The following is a 24,960-nucleotide window of genomic DNA, read 5'->3' as shown; positions in this document are numbered from 1 at the left end:
GTCAGAAAAGAGAAAAAGAGAAGTATGTTTTTATTGTTGCTTATTGCTAACAGTATTTCTTTTGTGGTGTTTTTAATCATCAGCTGTCAAAGTGTTTCAAAGGATACTATTGCCCCCATTTTACAGATGGGGAAACTGAGGCATGGAGAAATGTCTTACCCACAGCCACTCAGGAAGCCAGTGGCAGAAAATGGGTGATTCCAGTAACCCAAGTCCCTGGCATTTCATTTCAGTGCTCCGGCAGTCAAACACCTGTTTAGTCTTTGCAATCTAGCAAGTTACCCACCTCTCCCTTATTAAGATCCAGCTATTGCTGTGCCTCCATTTTCTCATACCAATTGGAAACAAAGTAAAAGCGCTCACTTTTCACTACGTTACTGCCTCTGCTGCTGTCTGGAGTGTGGCTGTGAAGTCTATGTGCTTAATGCTTATGGGCTCCATCCTAGTGATGGAGTTAATGAAAAAGCCCTCTAAGGGAACTGGCTGCACTTTTTGGCAGCTGGTGGGAAGGCAGGAGCCTTGGGATCTGCTGCAGATGGAGCCTGGACCAGCAGCAGCAGCTGTGGGTGGCAGATGTTGGGAGAGACTGCTGCTGAGACCCGTTCTCTGGTCTTTGTGCCCTGCAGCAGAGCGGTGAGGCAGTTCAACCAAGGAACCATGCAAAGGTGTACGTAGAGTACGGGGATGGCGTGTGAAAGGTTGGAGGCTGAGAGAAGGTGGGTTGTAGGACTAACTGAGGGCTTTGTAGAGAGTAGGGATGAACTCTTCAAAATGGAAAGGAATTTTGGCAGTTACTTTAATTGGGGCTTGTATAGCTGAAGGGATTAGTGACAGGATATAATAGCTTTAATCTGGGTGTTTGCTAGGTTTGAGATAGGTCATGGTTTGGAAGAGATTACCATGCTGGCTGTAATTTAATCTACATGCAGTTATGCTGTGGTCTGCACCCAGACCTCTGCAGGCAGAGAGGTCACAGAACTTGCCTTGTGGAGGTCAGGGTCTTTCCTCTGTCCTCTAGACCTCTGCAAGTGAAGTAGAGCAGTTGAAAGTACCTGGAGGGAGAAAAACCTTCTGTCCTCCTGTTCTCCGTGGGGTCTCTCCAATTAAGGAGGTATTTTAGAGAAGCAAACCGTATGTCTGTGATTCAGGATGGGTTTGTAGACTGCTACTGTGGTGAATATAGTCACTGCTCCTGGGGCATATTCTTCTGAGTGTATGATACCGGTTCACCAAAGAGGATTAATGTATAGACCTGAAAGGGTTCCTGAACTCCTGCTACTCCTCTTTTCTGAACTACTCTGCTTCTCTTGTATCTGGTTCTTGCTGAACAGAGAATCATAGAAATGTTGGATGGGGGGGGACCCTGGAAATGGTCTTGTCCAAGCTCCCATTCAGAGGACTATCACCACCACTGTAGATCAGATCAGCTGTTTTGTGTAGTTGAGCTGTGAAAACCTTGAAGAATGGAGACTATAAAACATTGCAAAGTGTATAGAAAAAGGCTCAAAGGCTCCTGGAAATTGTGTGCTCTTGGGGGTTTCATTTAGATTACAAAATCGAGTTGTGGGTTTCGAAGGATCACAGCAGCAGACATCGTAGATCTGTTACACTTTTTGCCTGTGCTGCCTCTTCTTCTTTGGGCAAACCCTCTCTCGCTGTGGTAGCTCTGATTTTCTCCATCTATTCTGACTGATGGATTTGGTAATTACTTGTCACCAATTAATGACTAAACTCACTGCAGATTATATTGTATGAAGCTGCTTAAGTACTAAACAAACACATCAGGTTCTGCATGCTCAGAGCAGGACAAACCAACCATAACCATAATGTAGGTGTCATCAGCAAAGACTGCTAATCCTAGAAAAAACCTACTTTGACAGGCTGGGAGTGTATCTAAACTGACTTGATAGGAGCTGACTGTCACAGAGTGATTCTTGTCTTCTGACTTTAAGTGATGTAAGCTGAGTCTGCTTAAAGTCTCCATTAGGGAAGAGCAGAGCTCCTGCTAATTCTTACCGGCACCTGGCTCTGTATAGATTGTCACACACGGTTCTTGCAAGAATTGTTCATGCCGCAGCAAAGACAGCGTTACAGAGTCCCTAATGTGAATTAAGTGCTAGCACAGCATGGATGAAGGAGTGAGTTACACTTACAGTGCTGAATATGCTGATGAACTTGCAGTGATCAAATTCTCCACTGTTATTTAAGGTCTGGGACCTGCTCTACACTAAGGAGTTGGAAACCTTTTTCTGTACTATGGACCTGCATTGCAAATCCTGCAAACAATGAGGTTATTCTGCAAGATTGTCACTGTGTAGTAATTGCAAACACCCAGCGAGGTCCCTTTGCTCCCACTGCCCCATTTTTAACCCTCTGTAGTCATGCTTCTAGACATGGTAAAGCTGTTTCTCTTATCCTGCCCACAGCTTGATTGTGAGGTGACCAAACAAAATGTGGTTCGTGATGGAGTTGGTTCATGACTGTATTTGCTTTCAGATGCATTAGGTGAACATAACCCCATGACTAACATGTTCTGCCATATTTCACGGCTATGACTGTTACCACATAGATAGATAGAGCAAGCTAGGATTGGTACGGTGCTGACTTTTACTATTGGTAAGCTTGTATGTTGTACTCAGTTGACCACTGTGTACAGAAAACCAGAAATATGAAGCTGTAGATCCAGGCTTTATGTTTAGACAGAATGAAAACTGGTTAATTTTGCTGAAACGGGCTCGTGCATTTTTCTTTTATTTCAATTTATCCTCTCTCTTTCTAACCAGAAAGTATTTCTCAGCCCCCTCTGCTCTACTGAATGTAGGAGAGGACCAAACGGTACACTCAAACTGAAAGGTACTGGCATAACTTTGGACACAGAGATTTCAGCCATGCTCTAAGTACAGTGCAACGCTGTTGTGGTGCTCATGTACTAGAGATAGCTCCATTTGTACATCTATATTTCTTTGAGAGAAAACAATGGTAAGCATATACAACAATGGTATGCTTAGGTGCTTTATAAACTATGTGGAAAATATAGGACTTTGATGGACATATTCCGGTGAATCATAGGCCTTCCCCATCCCCACAAGAGAAAGGAAACTTGTCAAGTACTTATTTTATTCTAAACTTTGAAATATTTTCAGTATTGAAATAAATTAAAAAAAAAATCAAAAACCAAAAAACAAACCCTGAAAATCCATCCCATTAAACATATCGGAATTCTGATGTGAAATACTTGGAAAAGACTTCTGCTGATTTCTTCCATAGCTTCATTTTATCATATAGCCAATGTTTAATTAAGGAACATGCAGTTATTTGGCAGCGAGAAACTTGTGGTGTTCACAGGCTGGTTTACATACTGGACTCCATGTGCAGTCACTGTAATATACCACAAGAATTCTTTTTTGAGGCCCAAACTCACTGTTGGCTTAAATGACCGCAGACCTGTTGAAGTAGCTGCAAGTGATGTTGTTTTTACCAGCAATTAAATTGGCCTTGCAACCACTGAAACATCTTCAGGATCATGAGCTTTATTTCAAGGTCACAAATAGAGCAAAACTGCACATCCCAGTTGAACATCTTTCTTTGACCTGCTCCAATTCTGTCCCCCTGTTCTTAAATAATCACTGTAATGGAAGCAGAGTGGCTCTGGAGTAATAAATTATAAATGCTGAGCTTCAGCCTGCTTATTGGGATGTGATTGTATACATAATTTAATGTAGTTTTCACAGATGACTATGGAACAAAGAACAGGCAGTGGCTCAAAATAACCCATTTCTCCATAAACTCTTGAGGGCAGTGGAAAGATAATGCCAAAACCCCTCTCTTTGAAGGCCGAGGTAATAACGCAGAGCAATAAAACCTCTGGCTGTGTGAAAAGAGCTGCTCTCTCTAGGTGGAATTGGGGGTAGCTGAAAGACCCAGATGGAGAAGTGGACACCTGCTGCAGCATCTAAAGAGAGCAGCCTGCGGGGCATCAGCAGGTAAGGTTCCCTAGGTAACACCCGGAAAGCCTGTTTGTTCGCGAGTCCTGAATCTCAAAATGATGATGTTCCTATCGATAAAACAGCGGGGTGGGGAGGACGAGGCTGGCTGCTGGAAGGCTCTTGCTGGAAACACGGAGGTTGCAAAGCTGCTGGGAAAACGTGTTTGATACTCAGATTTTTGTAGCCTGGGGTCTAATGTGAGAGCAGAGAAGCTGGATTAATGGGAGCAAAAGGACTGATGCTTTGGGTGATGTGCTCTGAGACTGGAAAAGGGGAAGAAAAAGGGGAAACCTGTAAACGTGATAGAGAGAGTCCTGCAAGTCAAACCTGGGCGGATTGCGTGGTTCTGCAGGAAACGGTGGGGTTCTGCCTGCTTCTGCCAGCCGGGAACGGGATTTCAGCGGCAACGGGGCTGTGCCGCTCTGCGGGGCCTCCTGAACTGAAGCTGCCCATGCGCCTGCTCTCAGCTGATCTTTGCTTTTGTTAACCGATTCTCAATATGGCCATAGCAATGCTTCCGTTAAAATAAACCAGTGATTTAATTCTTGGTTTAACTTCTTAGTATTACAAGGACATTACAAGTCCCATTAAGCAAAGCAAAATAAACTTTAGCCTGAACATTAGTCTAGCCACAGTGAGTTACCATATAAAGGCATAGTTCTTAAATGTACCCAGCTCTTCCACTTGATTCATGTTTCAGCACAGTATCACACCACAGATTCAACAAACATAGATCATTTTAAATGGACAGCTATGTACAAAACTATGATACAATGTTATTACAAAACTTGAGAAATAAAGCTCTGAATTTTGAAAACACAATACTGCACATTCCCAGTTTTAAAGCAAAAGTAACATGAATTTACACATTCTGCAGCTTGAACACAAAGACTTTTGAGTGCAAGCAGCTGACAATGGCGTTCAAACCCAGAGATTTACTATAGGATGAGCTGAAAATGCATCCAATAGAGCACTCTGGAAAATGTATTTCTGGTGCTTTAATAACAGGAACCGGGGCCTTGGTTCTCCAAAAGTTGATGGACGCATCTGTGCATGTGAGAAGACTACTGATGAGCTTCAACTTAATTGCACATAAGCGTCATGTAGGAACCAGACACTGTTTATATGGCCATATGCTTACTAAAATACATGCTTTTTTTTTTTAACCTTTTTTTTCCCTGTATCCGATTTCCCTTGCTTTAAATGATTGAGAGTAAAAATACGTTTGTCTGATCTGGGTCTTGGACCTGGTCCAATATAAATCATCAGTGGGCGATGAGAAGAGGGAGTAACATGCTTCCACCTGTGATGGTACAGCCACTGCTTAATTTATACCCTTAATTTAGTTGAGGCACTGCTATTTTTAAAATTTCTCTGAGCGCTAAACACTGTGGTCCTTTCTTGGGCCACACTCAGCTGTCATTTCGAGTTTGGCCTAAGAGCAGGTTCAAAGACTTGGCTTTGAGGACAGCGGGTGAGAGGTCTGACCCTTTCATGCCACCAGGCGCAGAACCGTCCCCCGTTCCCGTGGGCCCCCAGCGTAAGGCACGGGCCGAGGGGGCCGAAGTCTCAGGGGAGGCTCTTTGGGTCTCGGGGAGGGGAGCGAAAGGCTGCGCGAGGAGAAGCGGTGCGTCCTGGTGGGGCAGAGGTGACCACGGTGGCGTTTTGGCGATGCAGAGCCTGGCTTCTGAGAAGCTGGCAGCACTCCGGGGACACGTGAGTGATTCACTGGGTCTCTGTTATTTCTTCTGCCTTGCCGTGACACCTGCGGGAGGAGGGGGAAATGCAAATTATTTGCAGCTATAAAACAAAAGCGGTGTGTTTTTACATGTGTGTGTATCTAATGGTCGGGATGCTACTAGGGAAACCGGTTTCAGATAACCTAAAAACAGGTAGAGCTAAATCTTTATGTACTTAATTAAAACTTCATGTTTCCAGAACTGATCCTGATGTTCAAGAGTTTGCGCAACTTTGCTTTTGAGCTGGGCACTAGTTCAGTCCAACAACATGAGTCCTGTGTTTTCCAAGCAGAATATATAATATCTAGATATTAAATTGCTGAACTTACTAAATCTAGAGGATTTAGCAGGACTGTCAGAAGGATGGGGTGGCACACTGTCATTTTTAAGAGCCTGTCTCACTCCATAACCAAAGCAAATACCATTTCTAATGACAGACATGAAGGCAAAGGCCATATAGGAAGATGAGCATTAGCTTGATTACATTCTTGTGGTCCATTAGAAAACTGCCCACAGACAGTACTGAGTCTGCAGAAGGGGAAGTGAAGCATCTGGTTCTCTAGAATTAAAGAAAAACAATGAAAAACAACAAAAAAAGAAGGAAAACCTTGACTCTCAAACCCTGCTGTCTCTTTGCAGGGAGAGGCTGATGTCCCGCTGTGCCACGTGCATGTCATAGCTGCTGGCAGGCAGCGCTGTGTCCCCCTCCTGCCTCTTCCCTCCCTCCTCACCAGGCTGTGGTCTTGGAGCACTGGCCTGTGCTCCCTGTTTGATTTGTTCTTTTATCTTCTAGGGAATAAATCAAGTAGATTTGTGAGCAAGGAAATTGCCAAAGCCTGGTTGCTCATGGACTTGCGCTTTCAAGACTTTCGTTTCCCCTAGTAAGTGACATCAAGATGGCAGGAGAGGAAAAAGGGAGTTGCACGAACAGACATGAACATTTGTCTGTAGTGATTCTCTAGGGTCTAAGACAAGGGAACGCAAACAGCATCTCCCCTGAGTCCACGCATTTGTACCGTCCCTTCTCTGTCTGACCGTCACCTTTTGTTTAAATGGTCCTTCTTCAAGCTCTTTTCAGATTTGGCTGGAAATGAGTTCAGATGTTACCAGCGCACATATGAACACAGTGTGACCACCAGTGCCTCGATTCCATGGGAAAACAGGCTTAACCATTTCTTTCAGGAGCAAGGAGATAATGTGGGATACCACTCTTTGGGTGTAAAAGCTGACATTCAGAGAACATTGATACAGAAATTGCTGCATACCAAGATATAGTCAAGGCGAGGCAAGAGTTCAGTAGCTGATTACAACGCTCTTTTACTGCTCCTTAATATTATTTCATAGAGTCACGGGCTGTTCCTGCCCTTACTCTGCTGCTGTTACAGAAGCTCTAAAAACTGATAAGGGGATGGAGTCTTGATCCCCGCAGCTGGATCTGCACAAGAAGGAATAAGATTCCTGCGGCTTCACTGAGACCCAGCAACTTCAACATCCAGCAAATCCACCAGAGAGAGAAATATCCTGTACCAGAAGAGAACTGGTGCTGTGACCTGAACAGACCACGTGCACTTGGGACAATAAATAAAAGAAAAAAAAAAAGAGGTGGAACATCCTAGGAAAAAATATTGACGGGGCGCTCTAGGCTTGCTGAGTCTATCATATCAAGAGGGACGGACTTGAGCTGCATTTGGGTGAGGAAGCACTGTGGCTGGACACTAAGAGAAGCAAACGGATTTTTGTTTCCTCTAACCTTTCCAAGTGACATAAAGATGGGAGCAGAGGAAAAAGGGAATTGCAAGTTTCAAGGTGCAGCTCGTCTCTGCCCTCCCGGCCCCGAAGCACAGCCGGGTGCTGCCGGCGCGATGCGGCTGCGTCAGGCGCTGCATTTCAAGCATGTGCTGGAAATCCTGCCTGACTCGGTCACTTCATAAAGATACTGTTTGTCCATGCATTCCTCTATATTGCTTTCCTATGTCTTCTAAGGGGAATTCAAAGCTGTCTCTGTCTCTATTTTTTTCAAATATGACTTTTTTAAAGCCCGCATGCTGGAATCGCTGTGCTTAAAACATACATAATCCGAGTTACACTTAACTCACGGTTTCAGCTGCCCTCCCTGTACAGCACGACCACTGGTCCTGACATATTTCTTACCTGTGCCTCGCTGCTACTATTTTCTGCTCTTGTTGCAAATCTTCCTTAGGATTTTTAAACAACAGAGCTACTTCCCTTTTCCACTTGATGTAATTCTGTGGTACGGCATGGAAAGGGCCAAGAGGAGAGCAGGAGTAGTCAGGACTGTAACTACCCAATTTATACCTCCTTTTCTCTTGCTAGCAATGATGCTTCAGGTGCAGGAATAAAAGCAACCCTGTGTGGAAATCCTGCAGAGATTTCTCTGTTCTGCCACCCCAGAGGCCAGGAAGGGGTCAGGGCTGCCAGGCTGCAGGGGAGCAGGGCTCCCAGCTGGGCTTCCAGCCCCGGGCACTGGGGATGCTGGAGAATGAATTTCCTTTCAGGAAATGAGACAGTGAGAGACTTGACGTTATTGATTCAGTTCATAAGAGATACTCATCAGCATGGAAAGGACAACGCATAACAATGCAATTTCAGTACAGTGGGTGTTTTGATTGTTTCTTTTTCTTGCTTTTCTTTCTACTTGCTGTAAAAACAGGCAAAGTTTTGCAAATGGAAGTCTCATCCTGAAACTCCTTAATTTTTATTTTGAGGGGCAACTGTATGTTGCCAGCATCAATGAAGGATGCAGGGAACTTGGTACACAGTTTCACTAGAAATTAGGCTTACCTATGTTATTTTTTGAGGGGACAAAAGCCAAATTACACCCCCCCGCCCCCATCCCAGAAAGCTGCATGAATGCACGTAAGAAGTATGCACGGTCTGTTTGCTCCAATGTGCTACTTCGTGTGCAACTCTGGAACTGAATTTGGCTTTGAGTTGGAGCTGGTGTCTTGCCCCAACTAGTAATTCTCCCTGGGTCCAGTGTTTTATTCTCTTTTCCAGATACCTGTATTTAAACAGTGCTATAGGAAGTGGCTACCCACAAGCAAAGCAAACATTGTTCTTCGCAGGAGGTAGGTACTGAAATTGCATTTTTACAGTTTTTGAGAAAATAATGGGATCAAAGCAAGGACTTTGTTTATCACATGAAGCTGGATTCACTTGGTTAGAATAATGACTTTTAATTATCCGCAGGGAAAGGCAGTTTGGCTGCTGACACAGAGGACAGACATGTGGGTTGTGACCCTGTGTCGAGGGGAGATCAGCGCTGACTCCGCTCAACACAAGATCAACACCCTGGAGAGTAAAAATCAGAGTAACAAATTTATTTTACATGTATTTGTGATTAGATACAAAGACAAAAAGCTTAGCTGATATGCTGAATACTGATTAGGTCTGTAAAGTCCCAATGCTGTGGTTAGTTCACATAGAAACACCTTTGTGAGTTTACATACCTCATTGTACCACACAACCTTTTTTTGTTTTATTATCTCCAGTATCAGTCTCAACCTCTGCTTTTAAACAAAAGAGAGACACTAAATACAGCTGATCATGGCAAGGCAAATGTAACAACAGGGATTTTTTTATGATGAAAACATTGTCTAGTAGCAGAGAGGTTCCTAAGATGCCATCCCTGGATGCCCAGGGAGCCCCGTGGCTTTTAAGGGGGGTCAGTTCCTTAAGCCAGAAATACTAATTTCAGATGTCAGAAAAGCATCGCCACGGCTGGGAGTGTGGGGTGCTCCCGTTGCTGCAGCTCCTCCTGCTGCCTCCTGGGAAGCAAGTTTGGGAACCACTGCTCTGGGAAACCACTTCTGGTTTGTGGCTTGTTTTTTAACTAGGTGAAAGTAGCGTGTTTAGAAATGTAAATAACTACAGCCCCAGGGTATGCCGGCATTATAAGGGTAAGTCCCTCTGTGGTAGATGCTCAACCCATGCCGTCTTTCTCAGCAGTGGGTATTCAAACCCTCCTTTCCTTTCTCCTCCACCTTCCTTGGAAGGAAAAACATTAAACATCATTGATAGAAAGAGACTTCCACCACTTTCCTGCCCATTTGTTTGACCCTAGAATCTTGCAGAAACCAGGCTTTGGACAGTATGTTGCATCCTTCTAAAGGCTGACAGACCCATGTGTCTTCCCTATGAGGCACCTCTAATTTGCGACTAAAGTACCCACCCAAGGGTGGCTTCAGCTCGGTAGAGCCTGAGGGACTTGGATGCACTTCCCAGGTTTGGGACCGGCTGTGGACGTTCGCCGTGAGACGGAGACCTGGGTGGCTCCACGCCTCCGGGGGCTGAGCTCTCTCCCAGCACCAGTGGAGCAGCCCAGCACAAGGGACCGATTTGGCCGGCCAAATATGATCCTTCGCAGAAGCATCAGCAAGATGCTCTTTTTCAATTGTTGACTTACTCCCGTCACCCTGCAGCGATGGCTTGAGGGCCTGATGTTCAGGAGCCACCCGAAGTACCCCTGGGGCAGGTTGTCAAGTCACTGCAGGCAAAGTGCTCTTGCAACAAGGCTTAGGAGAGGAAAAAACAAACAACCCCACTGCAGCACTGATGTTGCTGGTTTTATGTGTTTATAAGTAGTTGAGAGGGGATGATCACTGATTAAGTACCCAGTATTAACTGCTCTTAATCACTGCTCTGGAGTCTAATGGAGCTCTTGTTTGCACATAACTGTGCCTTGTAGCTGTCTTTAGCACACTTGACAGATGTGCTTATTGCTATCTTTACTGCGTATGTGTAATGGATTTTTTAATTATTGATTCATCATTACCCTTTTATAAACTACTTAAAAATGTCAAGAGAATGAACTATGCTTGTGGGTTTTTTTTTTTAAATCTCTTTCAGGTTTAAAAAAATAACAGCTCCATGAAACAGCATTGCTCTAGGGGCAGGGGGCATTGAACCTCGAAGTGGGGAGGAACAGATATATACAAATATACGAGGAAGCCTCCCCAGTTTAACTCAGTCCCTGAGGGCTATATATGAAATAGGCTACCTGAGTAGCTTTTGCTGTGCCTCTTCTTCTTCCTCCGTTTCCCAGATGGCCTCTGCTTTTCCCTGTCGGTGTGAGTTTGCCCTGGGGGGAGTGTTGCTGAACAAGAGGAGTCGGTGGCTGGCTCCTCCGAGAAGGACTTCTCTTGAGAGGTGTCCAACAGCGAGTCTGTACCAGGGTCTTCGTTTTCCTTCGCCATCTCTTTCGACTCTGCCCGATGAGCCTCATTGCAGGGAGTGGACTGAGCACTGCCAGTGTCGACTCCAGTCTCGCTCGGCTGGGTTTCTGGCTCCTGCACCAGCCTATAGCTCTCCGAGCCATCAGCTGGGCATTCATTGTCCTGGCCTTCTGAGATGGATCCATTGAGTTGGTCTCTCAGAGCAGTGCCTGAACTGCTGCTTGCAAACCTTATCCCTGTGCCTATGTTAGCAGCAGAGAAGGCAATGGAGCCACTCTTCGTGCTTGGCTGGAGGCTTGCCCAGCTGTCTGCCGGCTCCATCCCAGCACCTGGCATGGGCTGACTGGCCCCGTCAGCTTCCACCAAGCTTACTGAGGGGCTTTCTGTCCAGGACTCTGGTGGCAAATTTCCTCCAGCATTGTTTTTAGATAACGCCTGGTTTGAAGCTGAGGCATTTGTAACATCTCCACTCATCTCCATCAGGGCAGTGGTTGAAGGGGGAGTGCTTTCTGAGGGATGACCATCGTTGTTTTGCTTGGCCTTATCATCAATTTGCTTTCCTGCTGCTTGTGGATCCTTAATGCTCTTTCCTTTAAACAAAAAACATGCAATCAGCCACAGCTGCAGAGTTGCACCTGGGATCAGCCAAGGTGTTTCTGCCACTGGGAGAGGTTACAAGCTAGCAGCTGCCTGTGGAGGGTGCACTGACACTAAAGCAGCTATGCAGAGGCAGCACCATCTTATCCTCCCTGCACCTCCCCTCCTTATACCAGTGGTGTAAGTGGGTGACCCTGTGGTCGCCCCAGTTGGACTCCAAGGCTCCAGCTCAGCAAAGCCCCTGCTCTGTTTTCAGCAGGTATCTATGTGTCTTTGCTGCCAACCAGCTGATTTCCATGGAAGCCCCCAGACTTGCAAGGGTGCCTGAAAGCCCATGGCAGGAAGAGGGAACCTGCCTGCGAGGTCCTGAACCAGGTGGGACCACTGGCTTAGGTGCATGAGGACTTCAAAACTGCCCATCAGCCAGCCTAATCCTGTCCTTGCAAAGCATGTTTAGGGGAGCCACAGTGCACAAGTCAGGCTCTGTGGTAGGCCAATGTCCTTCAACTTATCTAATGTGCACTGACACCAAGGTCAAGAGACCAAAGAAAAGCTAAACCCATGGGCTGTCTCCTAAAAAGCACCTAAAGTACTTAGGTCCTTCTGCAAACAGGGTTTTCTAATCTTTTTTTAAGGGCTGCTTTAGACTCCCAAATGTAGACTAAGACGGGGCGCAGCAGTCTCCAAGGCAGTGGCAAGCTGTGCTACTGAGACTCGATAGCACAGAGGGGACTCACGTGGGGATGACACCAGCGCTCCGTCAGCATGGTACTGTGGCTGACCCATGGGCTGTGCCTCTCAGAGGGTTTATCAGCATGGGTGCAAGGCCATGCTGCTCCAAATTGCTGCTAATTCCAGGGCAGACCTGGCTGGCAACAGCTCAGGGCTCTCTGTTCCTCTTCTCCACAGCACTGGCTGCAGAGTGTCCTTAAATAAAATGCCCCAAATGCAAATGTGAAGGCTTCTTGCTTGTGTGCTTGGCTCAGGCTCAGGGGCAGATGGGAATGAATAGCTGCAGGTACAGTCGGGTCTGTGTCCTTACCAGACTGGCTCTCCTCCGGGCTCTCTGCAGGTGAGGTTTTAGGAATTGCATCCGACTCGTGTCTGTTCTTTGTCTTTCTCAGCGTGAACCCTTTCCTTATGTCGGCCAGCAGCGCATCGATGATGCACACCTCCTCCTGCTTCACCACTCCCTTCTTAACTGAGAGAGAGGGAGAGAATGGTGCCCCATGAGATGGGGCAGAAGGACACTTTGCAGTGACGCTATTGCTTGGGGCAGGTACTGCTGTCCTGGTAAAAGCAACCACTGGGCAAAAGCAAGGCACCGATGCCAGGCCTGGGAGCAGCCCATGCTCTGTGCCCCTGCAGCAGCGTGTCCTGGCTGAAGCCAAAGGGTCTACCCGAAAGCCTGGGTGCTACAGGCTGGCACCAGTGGCACTGGCTCTGCCCGTCCTTGCGCCCGGTTGTACCAAGACCTTGAAACACCTCCTGTTTGCTATCCGTGTTGGTGGGGACCTTTTTTCTGTGGGGTGGGGTGGGGGGAAGGAAAAGGACCTTGAATTTTCTTTCCTCTCAGCTTCTTCCGATTGTACTTTTCAGTTGTGCCTTTTGTTTTCATCCAGAGAAAGGCAGATTTAAGTTATCTGCAAGATTTTTGGGATGTCGGTAGTCTCTGGTAAAGACAGACTATTCAAGTGTATATGGGGATTTTGCGGGGGGGGGGGGGGGATCAAATGTTTCTTGTTAGATTTGGGATTCAAAAGTTATGTTTAGAAACTGAAAAAGTTAACTGAAATGTTTCAATTTGATTTTTTTTTCTCTGCTGTTCAGTCAGCAAACCTAAAATTAACTTCTCTGCCCAGCTGCAACTGTGAAAAGTCAATTCTTAGCTATGGCTGTAAGACACCTAAAAGCCTTTAGTCAGCCAGCACCTGGAAACCCACAAAATAAATTACCTCTACTGGTCCATTAAAACAGGACCAGCAAAGAGCTCCTGTCGGCTCTCCCAGCCAATTTGGGATCGCAAGTCCATCTCCCTTTTTTGAAGCCCTTTCAGATACTCACTGACTTTTCCATTTTCTCCCTTCTGTCTCTTCCCCTCTTCCTCTTCCAGCTGTTTCTTCCTCTTCTCTGCTTTGGCAGCTTGCTCCTTTCTGTCCTTGTTTTCCTGCAGTGAGGTAACAGGGACATAAGAAGGTTGGCTAAATGTCTGCTAGAAAAGTCAATGATGAGAAAGATGATCTGCAGGTGGTTGCAAAGGAGGAAGAGAAATTCTGGCCTTATCCTGTGCAATAAAGAAAATGGGCATGGGGAGTAAGGGCTGTCTTGCCAACAGGGTGAGAGGGACACCACTGCCTTGGCCAGGACTCTGCCACATCCCAGTAGGAGGTGGCAGCAGTGACCTGCCTAACACAGCTACCTACCAGCGTGCAGATCTTCTGCCTGACCATTAGCTGAGGCAAAAGTGGAAGGTACTGAAGCCACAATTTCCTCCAAATTGGTGGCCTTTTTACTATACATCCTCTTTCTGAGCCTGTTTGCTCAGGTTGGAGTGAAAGGTTAAGTTTCATAAGATCGTTCCTCTAAAACTTACACACTTGACTCCAAAGCATCTTTGTGACTCTGCAGCTAAAGCTCCACTGAAATCACAAGTCACCAGGGCCTGGGCCAGGCCAGGAGCACCAGCACTGCATGAGGAGCAGTGGAGCAGGGATCAGACACCCCTTCCCCGGATGACCTCATGCCAAGCGCTGAAAGGAGGGGGCTGTAACCAGCGGATTTGGGTGCCTGTCCCACCTCTGTCTGTCGGAGCAGAGGCATGCACCAGTACTAGGGATGCTCAGCATCATGTGCGCAGATGCCAACCTTCAGGGCTCGGATGAAGAGATCTCTGAAGGTCTTCATGGTGCTAAATATGTCCTCTAAGGACAATTTGCTTGGGTCTTCACAGAGATAATTTGCAAGTTCTTCTCTCTTCTTTTCGATGGTTTCAAATTCTTCTTCCAGCTTTCTGGAGGCATCAATGCTATCCTGAAATGCATTTAATATACACAGTAAAACACCATCCAGAGGACAATGAGTGAAGTGCACTTAAAGAAAAAAGGATGTCAACATAAGAGCTTCGAGCAGGGCTCTGGAGCCCTGGTGGTTAACTTCAGCAGAGCTTATGGGGTGGGAAGAAACAGATTTGCAGATGATCTTTGCTCCTGGTGACTGTGCTATTGCCAGTTTACAGGGGTGGCTTGAGCAAGACACGGAAAGCTCAATGCAAAGCTTAATCCCAAAAGAAGGGGTTTACTCTGGTGATCCACACAGAGGGTGAACATCTTCACTCAAAGTGAGGAGTCACACAACAGAGTGGAGAGAACAGTTGGGGCGGGGGCCTTTGGTATCTAGGTTTTGGGTGGAGGTGGCAAATAAACACCGATGGGTTGTGTGGCATCACAGCCTATTTCCAAATTTGAGAGCATGTCTTGCGGCAATATTTTCCGCCCTTTCATGAGCCTCCTCAGCTGCATATGTACCCTGCACTGCCTCTGTGTGTGTAACGGGGGAGATATAAGGGAGTTCCATTACTGACCTGGATAGGTTTCTCATACTGTTGTTTCACATCATCGTTTGATGATAAGACCTTTCGCTGAAGCTCCAGCAACTTCTTTAAATTGGTACTGGACTCCGTGCGTATAACATCAAGATTAATTCTGAAATCACATGGAACTCCATATTAGTTGACACTCCAGCATCCTGCACTGACCAAAGAGTGGACAAGTCTGAGCTGGTGGTTTGGTTGTCCCTCTGCTTGCCACCACTTCACTGAACTGAAACCTGAGCTCTGAACTCTCTATACAGTCCGAACTCATGGAAAACAGCCTCCCTCCACAGCACTTATGAAAAGGCTGCCAGGTCTACCTACAACTTTGTGTGTTGTGTAGATGAATGCCCCCAGAAAAGTCCACCTGTTCTCCACCCTCGGAGCTCGGCATTAGCTCACTTTCCCTGGTTGAAGGCACTTCAGAAATGCTTCTGGGTAGTTGGCCTTCAGAAGTTCCTGCTACCACAAAGGCAGTGCAGATTTTGGAAGGGCCTGGGAGGCAGCATTAACTGAACGCTCTGCAAATTTCAGCCCTAAGTGTTGCCAGCTGTAGTAGAACGATGGGGTTTCAACATTCATCAACCAAATCCTTCGGTTAAAACTAAATAAGATGCCATCTTGTTAATGTGCTATACCAGCTGCGTGTCCCCTGATTTCTGGTACATTGTTGATGTGTATGGAATTTATTTTTGTTTTTAATTTGAAGGAAGTGACACACAATTTTACCCTGCTGCTTTTGAAACATATTCAAGATCCTTTGGCAGTTCCAGTAGGTCCGTGTGGCTGTTTTCTACCTCCTAAAGCGCAAGAGAGAAAGAAGTGTTATTTGCTGTGTAGTAGGAGCTGAGAGAGGAAGGTGGGGGGAAGAGACATGGGCAGAAGTGCTCAGGAAGGACAACTGCGGTATGTCCTGCTGCTGCTCCCCTTCTGCAGTTTGCTTTGCCTCGCACAGCCAAGCCGCATTCAAAACAGGATGGCACGTTCAGAGAGGGAAGGCATTGCTCCCAGGCTATAAAAACATACAAGAGGGCTGAATGTTGAGAAATACTCATAGTTCAAAGCAAAGCTGACCTGCTGCTGAGCTCTTCTTCTACCCTCTTCTGAGACACCTACTTTCGGCCATGGGAGGAAGCAGGACTGTGGTTTGATGCAGTCTGACACTTCCTACAGTCTCAGAAGAGTATCAAAAGGGCTTAAATCTTATTTGCATAATTTACTTTCATGGTTGTGCTTGCTGAAGCTACTGCCAGCTAAAGCAGGGCTTGAACATGCATAACTGGAATGGAAGGACCTTGATGAATGAAGGTGGCAGAGCAGAGCACGGAGAAAAAAGGAAAAAACAGCATTGCAGGGAATAAGAAAGCCATGGGGGCTTGGAGAGGAGCATGAAAAGCTCGGACATAGTCTGGTGGAAAAGGGAGAGGCCATGGAAAGGCAGAAGGGCTGAATGGGTACAGACCAGCCAGGATAGCTTTGGTAGCCATGTGCTCTGTGGTTTGCAGCTGATGATGTGGAGATAGCACAAATACAAAAAAGGAAGTTCCGGACATTGTGGGGAAAGATGCTGGAGGAAAGCAGAACAAATCTTAAAATAAGGAGCTTCCTGAGTAGTGCCCACAAGCAGCCTCCACCAGCCAAAGTGATACGAACGCTCCCAACTTGCAACACTGCAGCTAGCCAGGGAGGATACGAATATGAGCATGTGGCACTAACTGAAAGCAGAGTAGGAGAAATGGTTCATCTGTGACAAAATCCTCCCCCTTCCCTATCACCCAGGACTTGGCAGTGGTACCTCCAGAATATGGTGGAGCAGCGTAATGCGGGTTTGGTTTGCTTTGGTTTCTGTTAGTTTGAGTAAAGTGCTGATTTTAAACCCATCGGCATCGCCTGTGTGACTTCCCTACAAGATAGAAAGAAAGCAGATGTAACTCCTGTGTCCACCCAAATTACAACCCTAAAGGAGATCATCCACATACTGTAATGGGGGGAGGACAAGACAAAAGAAGTCCTTACGTAGTTCAGAAAGTTTCCGACTTTGAGAATCAGTTGACAAAAGAGCGGCAGGCGATGACTGTTCAGAAGATCTGAAAAACATAAAGGACTTTTAAACAAAAGCCTCTGTTACACCAGAACATTTCCTGGTGTAACTGCACTGAAATTGGGATTCTGAATTCCACCAAACCAAATCTGATATTTCAGCTTTGCAGCCCAATGGCCCAACCTGCAGAGAAACTGATTCTACATAGATTCAATCCCACGAGTTGTAAAAGTTTCTGTTGACTTACGTTTCTTTCTTTCTTTACATCTGGTCTCTCATTCCTGATGGAAAATAACCTGAGTTGGACCCTCCTCACTAACAGCCATCAACTCGTTGCCTTCCTTGGAAGTACCCCGATTTACCCTGGTGTGGATGAGGGTAACTGGGCTGCAATTTTAATCTTGCAGACTCCGTTCAGCTGCGCAGTGAAGCCAGTTCTGACAGCCCTGCCATTATCTGCCAGCCACTAAAACCAGACACGCTCGCCCTGTTCTTGGTCTCGCATGGTGGAGGTGATTATCAGGGCATGAAGGGTACAGTCCCTGTCCTTGCTCTTATGACAGGGTGCTGCAGTGGTGTGCTTTCTGAAGTTCTCAGCTTTGAGGCAGGAACAGCTCCAAAAGGACAACTGGGCTGCTGGGAAAACACTTTCTGGGGGAAGCTTCAATTTATCCCAGCAGGCAGCTGTAATGCCAGCTGAAGAAACCCCTGGCAGGAGCTGGGGTAACTGGTCCTGTAGGACAGGCAGCACTTGACAGTGCCAAGGAGAGATATCCTGCTCTCAGCAGAGTGGGACCTGAGGTTTCTGCCACAGGAAGCTGAAACCTATTGCATAATCTCTCAAAATAACAAACTTTTTCTTCTGGTTCCACTTGTAGGCAGGGAAGAACTAAAGCATCACTACTTTCTGGGGAAAGTTTGGGGTGTGCTTTTCTGGCAGCAGAGAAAATTGCGGTGTGAAGGTCTTAACGTGGTAAATAATGCTGGATGAATTAGCTGTAACAGGGCCAGCTCCGCTGTCTAAATTCAGCTCCTTTGAAAGGGCTGACAAGCTTCCAATGCTTCCCTGTTGCAAGTGTTTCAGAGGAAAACAGCTGCTGCAGAAAAAGAGGCCTGAGGGTGAGGGAAAATTATCTCTGGTCCTATTAAGGGCTTTGACCATCAGTGGAGATACCTAAAGCTGCACCCTGTATTCTGCAGCAAACCAGTGAATGGACCACAGGGGACTTTTTTGGGGGCTGTGTAGACTCACTGCAGAGCTCCAAGGGAGTTTTTGTGGGGTTTACAGCTTCCTGTCATAAATAAGACCCAGAAATAAGGTCAGGTCATTTACCTTCGCAGGCTCTCCGGATGGCTTCAGCTTTCGGCTGAATCATGTCCAGCACAACGGTGGTCTCTTCACAGATCAGCATACATTCAATGCGCAGCTGGTAGCTAAGGACAGAGATTGATTCAAAGCTTAAGGGCACTGTGATCTTGGCCAGCACAGTGGCCCTCTTCCCACATCACCAGTAAGTCTGGCAACCCCACAACATGGCTGCCAACCTCATCCACATCATACCAGGGGCTGCCGCTTGCCTTGGGGATCAGTGGGGATGTAGTTTCTGCTGACGCACTGTGATCAGCAAAGAGAAGACTGACCACCGTGTGTGATATGGGGTCCCCCTTCTTAGCATTGCATTTGGCACTGCCTTTGTTATGTGGCTTCCTTGGGCAGGTCTGACCCTGGGTCTGGGCCAGCTTCTGCTACTTCAGAGGGAGAGGAGGTGCTGGAGCAGCAACAGCCTTTCATCTAAGAGTAAGGGGGAATGGATGGCTCTGAGGTGGAAGGGGGAATCCACCAGCTATATCCATCAGTGTCTGCCTGTGAGGCTCCTGTAAAGAAACTTAAACTTCCCAGAAGTAAACCCAGAAAAAGACTGGGCTGAAGTTCATGACCAACACCCTTACCTGGGAATCTGAAGGAGGAGAAGATAAAACTGATCTGCATTTGCAAGCTTTGATTTCTCCTCTTTGAAGGCTTTCACGTTTTCTATCTAATGAGAAATAAAGAATCAAGTATGCAGGACTGCACTGTGTGTTCAGCTCTGTGAAGTAAGGGTACCATTTTTCCTCCTGACCTCATGCTTTTCAGGCAGTAGCTTCAGCAACTGCTTCAGGACCTCAACATCGAACTTGGTCCGGTCCCCGTTCTGGACCATGGCAGCCACCTCTTCGTTGGAGCTGCAGGGAGGAGGAGCAGAGTCAGCCGTCACCCGAAGGCCCCTCTTCCACAATCGCACACTACCGAGACAAGTATCTGTGCAAGTGCTCCGTGCTTTCCCTAGTGAGAGCCACAATAATCCAGAAGGAAAGATATGTCCCTGTCATTAACTCAGAATCAGGACCTGGATCCCTGCTATGCCCCAAATTTTGTTTCTGGCCCTAGTCTAATGACTCAAGGCCAGAGATCAATCCTGCAACTCAGATGACTCTCTCTGGGCATTTGATTACCTTAAAAAAAAAAATTTCATTCTTAACTTCTCCTTTGGCCCTGTTTTGAAGAGGGGTTTGACCTCCAGAGGCGTCTCACAGCCTAAGTCACCCTAAGAGTCTGTGCCACAACTTTATCTGTCACATGGAGATGTAATGCCTTTTCCAACTTACAGGGATGTTGTAGGTAAAAATGCAATTAAACCCCTACACCCAGTATTTTAAAGACAGTATAGGAGAAACTGGGAAATGTTCAGATGTTTCAGTAACATAGACCACCAAAGCACATTGGCTAGAATAGATTTCATGAGGACCACCCAGATACTATGCAAAACCTGCTCAAAGTTTTGTCAACTGTCATGAAAATTGGCCATATCTTACCATTTAAATTGCTTCAAAAATATGTTCAAATTGAGACTTTTCTTGGAGTCCAAAAATGTGATCTTCATTAAAGAAAAAGAAGATATCTCGTATTAGATGAGCTGTCTGCAGTGATCTTTATGCGAAAGAACGAGAGGGACCTCCTCACCTCCTTCGGTTCTGCCTTCACTGGTGTGGCCGTTTTCTCCTTGGGGGTTGGTTGTGGAAAGCAAAACAGCTGCTCTATGCTTGTGTAATTGGGCTCTATAGTTTCCTCGCTGCTGCTGCTCACTGAAGCCCACATTGAGTGACTTTCTGAAAAAAGACAAGGTATTCAGACTGGCTACAGGGACAGCTGAAAGCTCCTGGCTTTCGGGGCAATGATGTGAGTTGCTAGAAAGGGCACTTCTCAGAAGATGAATGAAATAAGAAGAGACATATTAGTCCTGAACAAATGCTAATTATTTAGGAGGGACAAGTCCCACAAACAGGATCCAAAGGGCCTGAAGGGTAATTAAACCTGGTGCTTTACCCCAAGATGCGCTGGTAAGGGGATGCAGCAGTGGGCACACAGAGGCCCTACGGCCCCATCCCTCCCTATACAACTGCATTCTCCTCCACGGTAGGCAAACCAGATCAGCATGAGAAGGACCTCGTCCATTTATTTCCTAGTCCCATGGCTGATGTTATTTTTGCTTCCTTGCATGCTAGCTGAGGGATTGGCCACAACCTGGACATTTTCTGACTGTGGCCTTCCTCCATTTTTAATTTTATAATCGAGCCTCCTTGTATAATGCTGGCTATAGGACTGCTTGAATTAATTCCCATTGCACTTCCTTAAAAATTAAAAAAAAAAAAAAAAAATCACCCAAACGTGCCTGTAGAAGTCTCTACAGTAATAATCCCAACAATTAACTGCTCCTGTGATTGAAAACACGCCTTATTTAGACTTCACCTATGCCAGCTTCCATGCAGTGGATGTCTTGCTTGTCTAGGACAAAGCTGACGTTGCCTGTCCTGGCTTCTTCTCACATTTCATGCTTCTCTTTGGATCCACTAGGACAGGGAAATGTAACCCAAAAATCAAGAGACAAGTCAATGATTCTCACGGCTCTCCAATTCTTTCAATGTCGTTCTTGAACTGTGATGTGATCCTTGCCTGCACTATTACTCATAACTTTAGTATACCCAGACGCAAGTAAAGATGAACTGGAGAATGAAAGTCTGGGGAATCCAGATCAGAGCCTGTTGAGAACTCAAGCCTAAAGCATATCATGGTGGATTAGGGAAATATTCCCATCCCTCCCCCTTCTTTTAATTTCAAAGAATTTTAGTTATAAACAAGCTATTCCAAACCACTGATTTAGTTGGAATGGTTATTATATTATGTTAGAAGTTTCAGGCCACTTCTATTTAAGCTCTGCAGGTCAGATGTAATGGAAATCAGGGAAGTTCTGTATCTAAATGGAGTCAACCACATTTGACAAACTCAAAGATAGTGTTTTCTCCCCTGGATGACCCCTAAAGCAGCAGTGACTTTATGACAGAAGCACCCACCTCTCACCACATTGGAGGGCAGCTTCTGCCAGTTCAGCTTCTTCATTCTCAACGTTGGTGTCTTCACCGTCTTCCAGGGAGGCCTGTCCGAGCCAAGAGGGCAGCTGAATTGAGAGGCCACCACGGCTTCTGTAGGATCGCCTCCCGTGCCAGGCAGGAGGGGTGGAGGGGGAGGGATGCCACCCATGCTGGGCAATGGGGGTGGAGGGGGAGGGATGCCACCCATGCCGGGCAATGGGGGCGGAGGGGGAGGGATGCCACCCATGCCGGGCAATGGGGGCGGAGGGGGAGGGATGCCACCCATGCCGGGCAATGGGGGCGGAGGGGGAGGGATGCCAACCATGCCGGGCAATGGGGGTGGAGGGGGAGGGATGCCACCCATGCCGGGCAATGGGGGCGGAGGGGGAGGGATGCCCCCCATGCCTGGCAAGGGAGGTGGGGGTGGAGGGATGCCACCCATGCCGGGCAATGGGGGCAGAGGGGGAGGGATGCCCCCCATGCTCAGCAATGGAGGTGGGGGTGGAGGGGTGCCCCCCATGCCTGGCAATGGGGGTGGGGGTGGAGGGATGCCCCCCATGCCTGGCGATGGGGGTGGGGGTGGAGGGATGCCAGGGATCGGAGGGGCTGGAGGTGCATTCATCATGGGAGACGTGGGGGTCACGGCTGCTGTGCCAGAGGGCAGGGGTGGAGGTGGTGGGGGTGGAGGTGCCGGGGCAGGAGCAGTGTTGGGTGGAGGGTTAGATATCTCTGGCGAAGCAGAGCAGGCTGTGAGCTGGGAGGACGAGATCTTTTCGTTGGCGGGTGGCCCTGAGGGAAGTGCTGGTGCCTTGGAGGGGTTTGATGATCCCGCTGGGCTCTGAGCTGCCTGTGCACATGGCTCTAGCTCAGCCTGGACACCTCCATTTGCACTCCCGGACAGCCGGTTTTCAGCTCGCTTTTGCTTGTTTGGATGTTTCTTGATAGATAACAGCCTCTCGATGACTTCTTCAACTGTGTTACCTTGGACTAGAGAAATGGGTCGGGGTCAGAGAAGGGCATGGGGCCCAAAGGTTAGTTCACGCTATTCAACCCTCGCCAAGCAGCAGATCTGGAGCCACAGAGCCCACTCCCTGGAGTCACTTTACACAACTGCACTTTTAGCTTCCAGGCATTTTCCTTCCCATGGTCCTGGCCCATAAACACTGTTTAGAGCATGCCTGCCAGCAAGACTAGCCAGCACCAGCAGCAAGATGCCAATGAGGACAGATTCCCCCTTACTCCCATGACCCACAGCTCAGGACTTAACCATCAGGGCGAGATGGTTAATAACCATGAATTCCGAGACCACTGCTAAACGTGGCCAGCTCTCACTGGCATCCACATGGCTGGGGCTTCGCATCAAGACTTGACCCTGTGCAGCAGGTGTAGCTTTGTCCCAGCTTCAGCTCTTAGCAAGTCCCATAGATTATTTCTTGTGCATTTGGGAAGGACTTTTATGGGCACTGGGTGGGACGAGGAAAACAAGAGGAGAGTGCAAGGCTGGATGGATACGTCATTCTTACTGTCATTTGCGAGCAAAAGGGCTCTGTTCACTACCGCATCCAAGGACTCCCACAGAAGGAGGCTGGAGTGGTGAGATGGTTCCAAGTGCAGCAGGCTCTGGAGGATGGACAGCAGCTGGATGGAGACCGGAGAGCGACTCACCTGGAAAACAGGGCAGCTTTCCGTCACAGCAAGGCTGGTTCCCAAGCAAAGTGTGTTAACTTTGCCATTGCATGACTTTGTGCCCCACATGAGGGCCTACTTACTTTATTGAAGAGAGATGAAAAGACCTCATGATGATCGTTCATATTTATCCCATCACATATCTTCAGTAATTCCTCATCATCTTCTATCTTGAACTCTTCAAATGTATCACACTGGATAAGCAGATCCTCCTCCTCTATGTCTCTGCAATATTACAGCATTCATTTTCACTGGAGAGGCCTTCACTGATTTTCAAATGATTGTTTTTGTTTAAATGGCTTTTGTCTCTTTACCTCTCAGACTCAGCCAGTCGGTGATGAAAGTACCCAACTCTACCTTATTTATAAAGGATCAAATGCCATCAGTGCATCCTTTCTTGAACTGAATGTACCTCTTTCTACAGTCAACACATATAAATGAATGGGACTTTTAATTGCATAACCTGGCCCAGTGTATGCTTTGTATGGACTTCTCCTTGAAGCTGCAACAACAGAGTGGCATTTCTACCTTTTTGAAGCTGGGCCACCTTCTTCTTTTTTTTTTTAAAGTCGAGACAAATTGAAAATATTCCAGTGGTGCTTCTGTTTGAAAAACTTCCTTCTCTGATACTCAAAATCGGATTAAAAAACCCCCAAACACTCTAAAGCCAACTTTTTCAGCACTCTTGAGACCACTCAGTGCAGGAACTCTAGCCTTGCTAGTTGTCAGTATTGAAAGATCGTCTCCTCCCTAATTTTTATGGGGTTGAATGGAGCAATTCCAGTTACATGGATAACTGCAACTCACATATAATGCATTTTAGAATTTATCATGGGTGTTTCTGACAGAACATAATTTTTAAATTAAGAAACTGCGAAGACAGGTATGTCCAGATATGCATTAGTAAAGTGTCTTAGCTGGATGCTTCTGGGACCAACACCAGCAGTGAAGGGGTTTGGATACAGCAAGCTGCTCAGTGAGCCTGCAGCATCACTTCAGGTTCAGTCCGAAACGCAGCCTCAACAAGGACGTTGCTGAGCCTTGCTCCATCTGTGCCCAGAGCCTCTGTCAATGCCATCTACACCAACAGCTGTCCCCGTGACACTGTGGTTGGTGAGAGAGTCTTAATGCTGGCCTAATGCCTCTGGTTCCTGTGTAACGGGTGCACACTAGCGTGGTCCACTCCACCCAGGTACACTTCACACAACTGAAGGCTGATAAGTATTAAGTTTCCACAGCTACGTTACTGTGAATCTCATTTATAAAAGAAAATTTAAACAGTGATCCTTACCTTAGCTTGTCTAAAATATCCAACAGCTGAAGCCCTGGGAGAACAAAAAAAGAGATATATTGGCATTATGACCTACTTGGCACTGATCTATTACGATCTTTATATAATGTTATGCTCATAAACACTTTTTGCAGAGAGAAAAAGTGAAAATATTTTTAGATGGATCTGTCAAAGTGGGTAGGGTCACCTGGTAAATGAAGAGACCCACAGTACACACGTCTGCAGCTGTGTGAACCACTGCAGCATCCCCCTGGAGTTACTGAGGGACACAGGCACTTCTGGGGCACGAGTCACCTCATTCCAAATTAGACATCTAAAATCAGTCAGATGAACAGTGCGGTCAAATGTCCCTTGCTCTCCACAGAGAGAAATGGAGCCCAGGCTCACCAGCTCGGATGCGTGCATTACGTGAGGTACCTAACAATGGTA

At 46.9% G+C, this 24,960-nt stretch overlaps 1 protein-coding gene across 5 annotated transcripts in view; it reads right to left on the bottom strand.

The window, feature by feature from the left end:
• Nucleotides 1–3,514: 3,514 nt before the first annotated feature.
• Nucleotides 3,515–24,960, bottom strand: part of INF2 (inverted formin 2) — a 45,204-nt gene continuing 23,758 nt past the window's right edge. For 2 of the 5 annotated variants that reach the window (XM_076345562.1, XM_076345563.1), the window contains exons 5-23: nucleotides 24,532–24,565; nucleotides 23,324–23,465; nucleotides 23,078–23,219; nucleotides 21,537–22,541; nucleotides 20,149–20,294; nucleotides 20,001–20,062; nucleotides 19,268–19,370; nucleotides 19,098–19,183; nucleotides 18,481–18,581; nucleotides 17,123–17,193; nucleotides 16,902–17,009; nucleotides 15,836–15,906; nucleotides 15,098–15,218; nucleotides 14,383–14,547; nucleotides 13,582–13,684; nucleotides 12,560–12,718; nucleotides 10,746–11,510; nucleotides 9,196–9,255; nucleotides 3,515–5,751 (exon numbers count right to left, since the gene is read on the bottom strand). In XM_076345562.1, coding sequence (XP_076201677.1) covers nucleotides 9,197–9,255; nucleotides 10,746–11,510; nucleotides 12,560–12,718; nucleotides 13,582–13,684; nucleotides 14,383–14,547; nucleotides 15,098–15,218; nucleotides 15,836–15,906; nucleotides 16,902–17,009; nucleotides 17,123–17,193; nucleotides 18,481–18,581; nucleotides 19,098–19,183; nucleotides 19,268–19,370; nucleotides 20,001–20,062; nucleotides 20,149–20,294; nucleotides 21,537–22,541; nucleotides 23,078–23,219; nucleotides 23,324–23,465; nucleotides 24,532–24,565 — 3,443 coding nt within the window. In that variant the 3' untranslated portion in view covers nucleotides 3,515–5,751; nucleotide 9,196. Of the gene's footprint in view, nucleotides 5,752–9,195; nucleotides 9,256–10,745; nucleotides 11,511–12,559; nucleotides 12,719–13,581; nucleotides 13,685–14,382; nucleotides 14,548–15,097; nucleotides 15,219–15,835; nucleotides 15,907–16,901; nucleotides 17,010–17,122; nucleotides 17,194–18,480; nucleotides 18,582–19,097; nucleotides 19,184–19,267; nucleotides 19,371–20,000; nucleotides 20,063–20,148; nucleotides 20,295–21,536; nucleotides 22,542–23,077; nucleotides 23,220–23,323; nucleotides 23,466–24,527; nucleotides 24,566–24,960 lie in introns of those variants that run through there. The other 3 variants (XM_076345564.1, XM_076345565.1, XM_076345566.1) reach the window with 3 other exon arrangements.

The sequence above is a fragment of the Aptenodytes patagonicus genome, chromosome 7, assembly GCF_965638725.1.
Source record: "Aptenodytes patagonicus chromosome 7, bAptPat1.pri.cur, whole genome shotgun sequence".
Lineage (NCBI taxonomy): Eukaryota > Metazoa > Chordata > Aves > Sphenisciformes > Spheniscidae > Aptenodytes > Aptenodytes patagonicus.
This window is presented reverse-complemented; position numbering and strand designations above follow the sequence as displayed.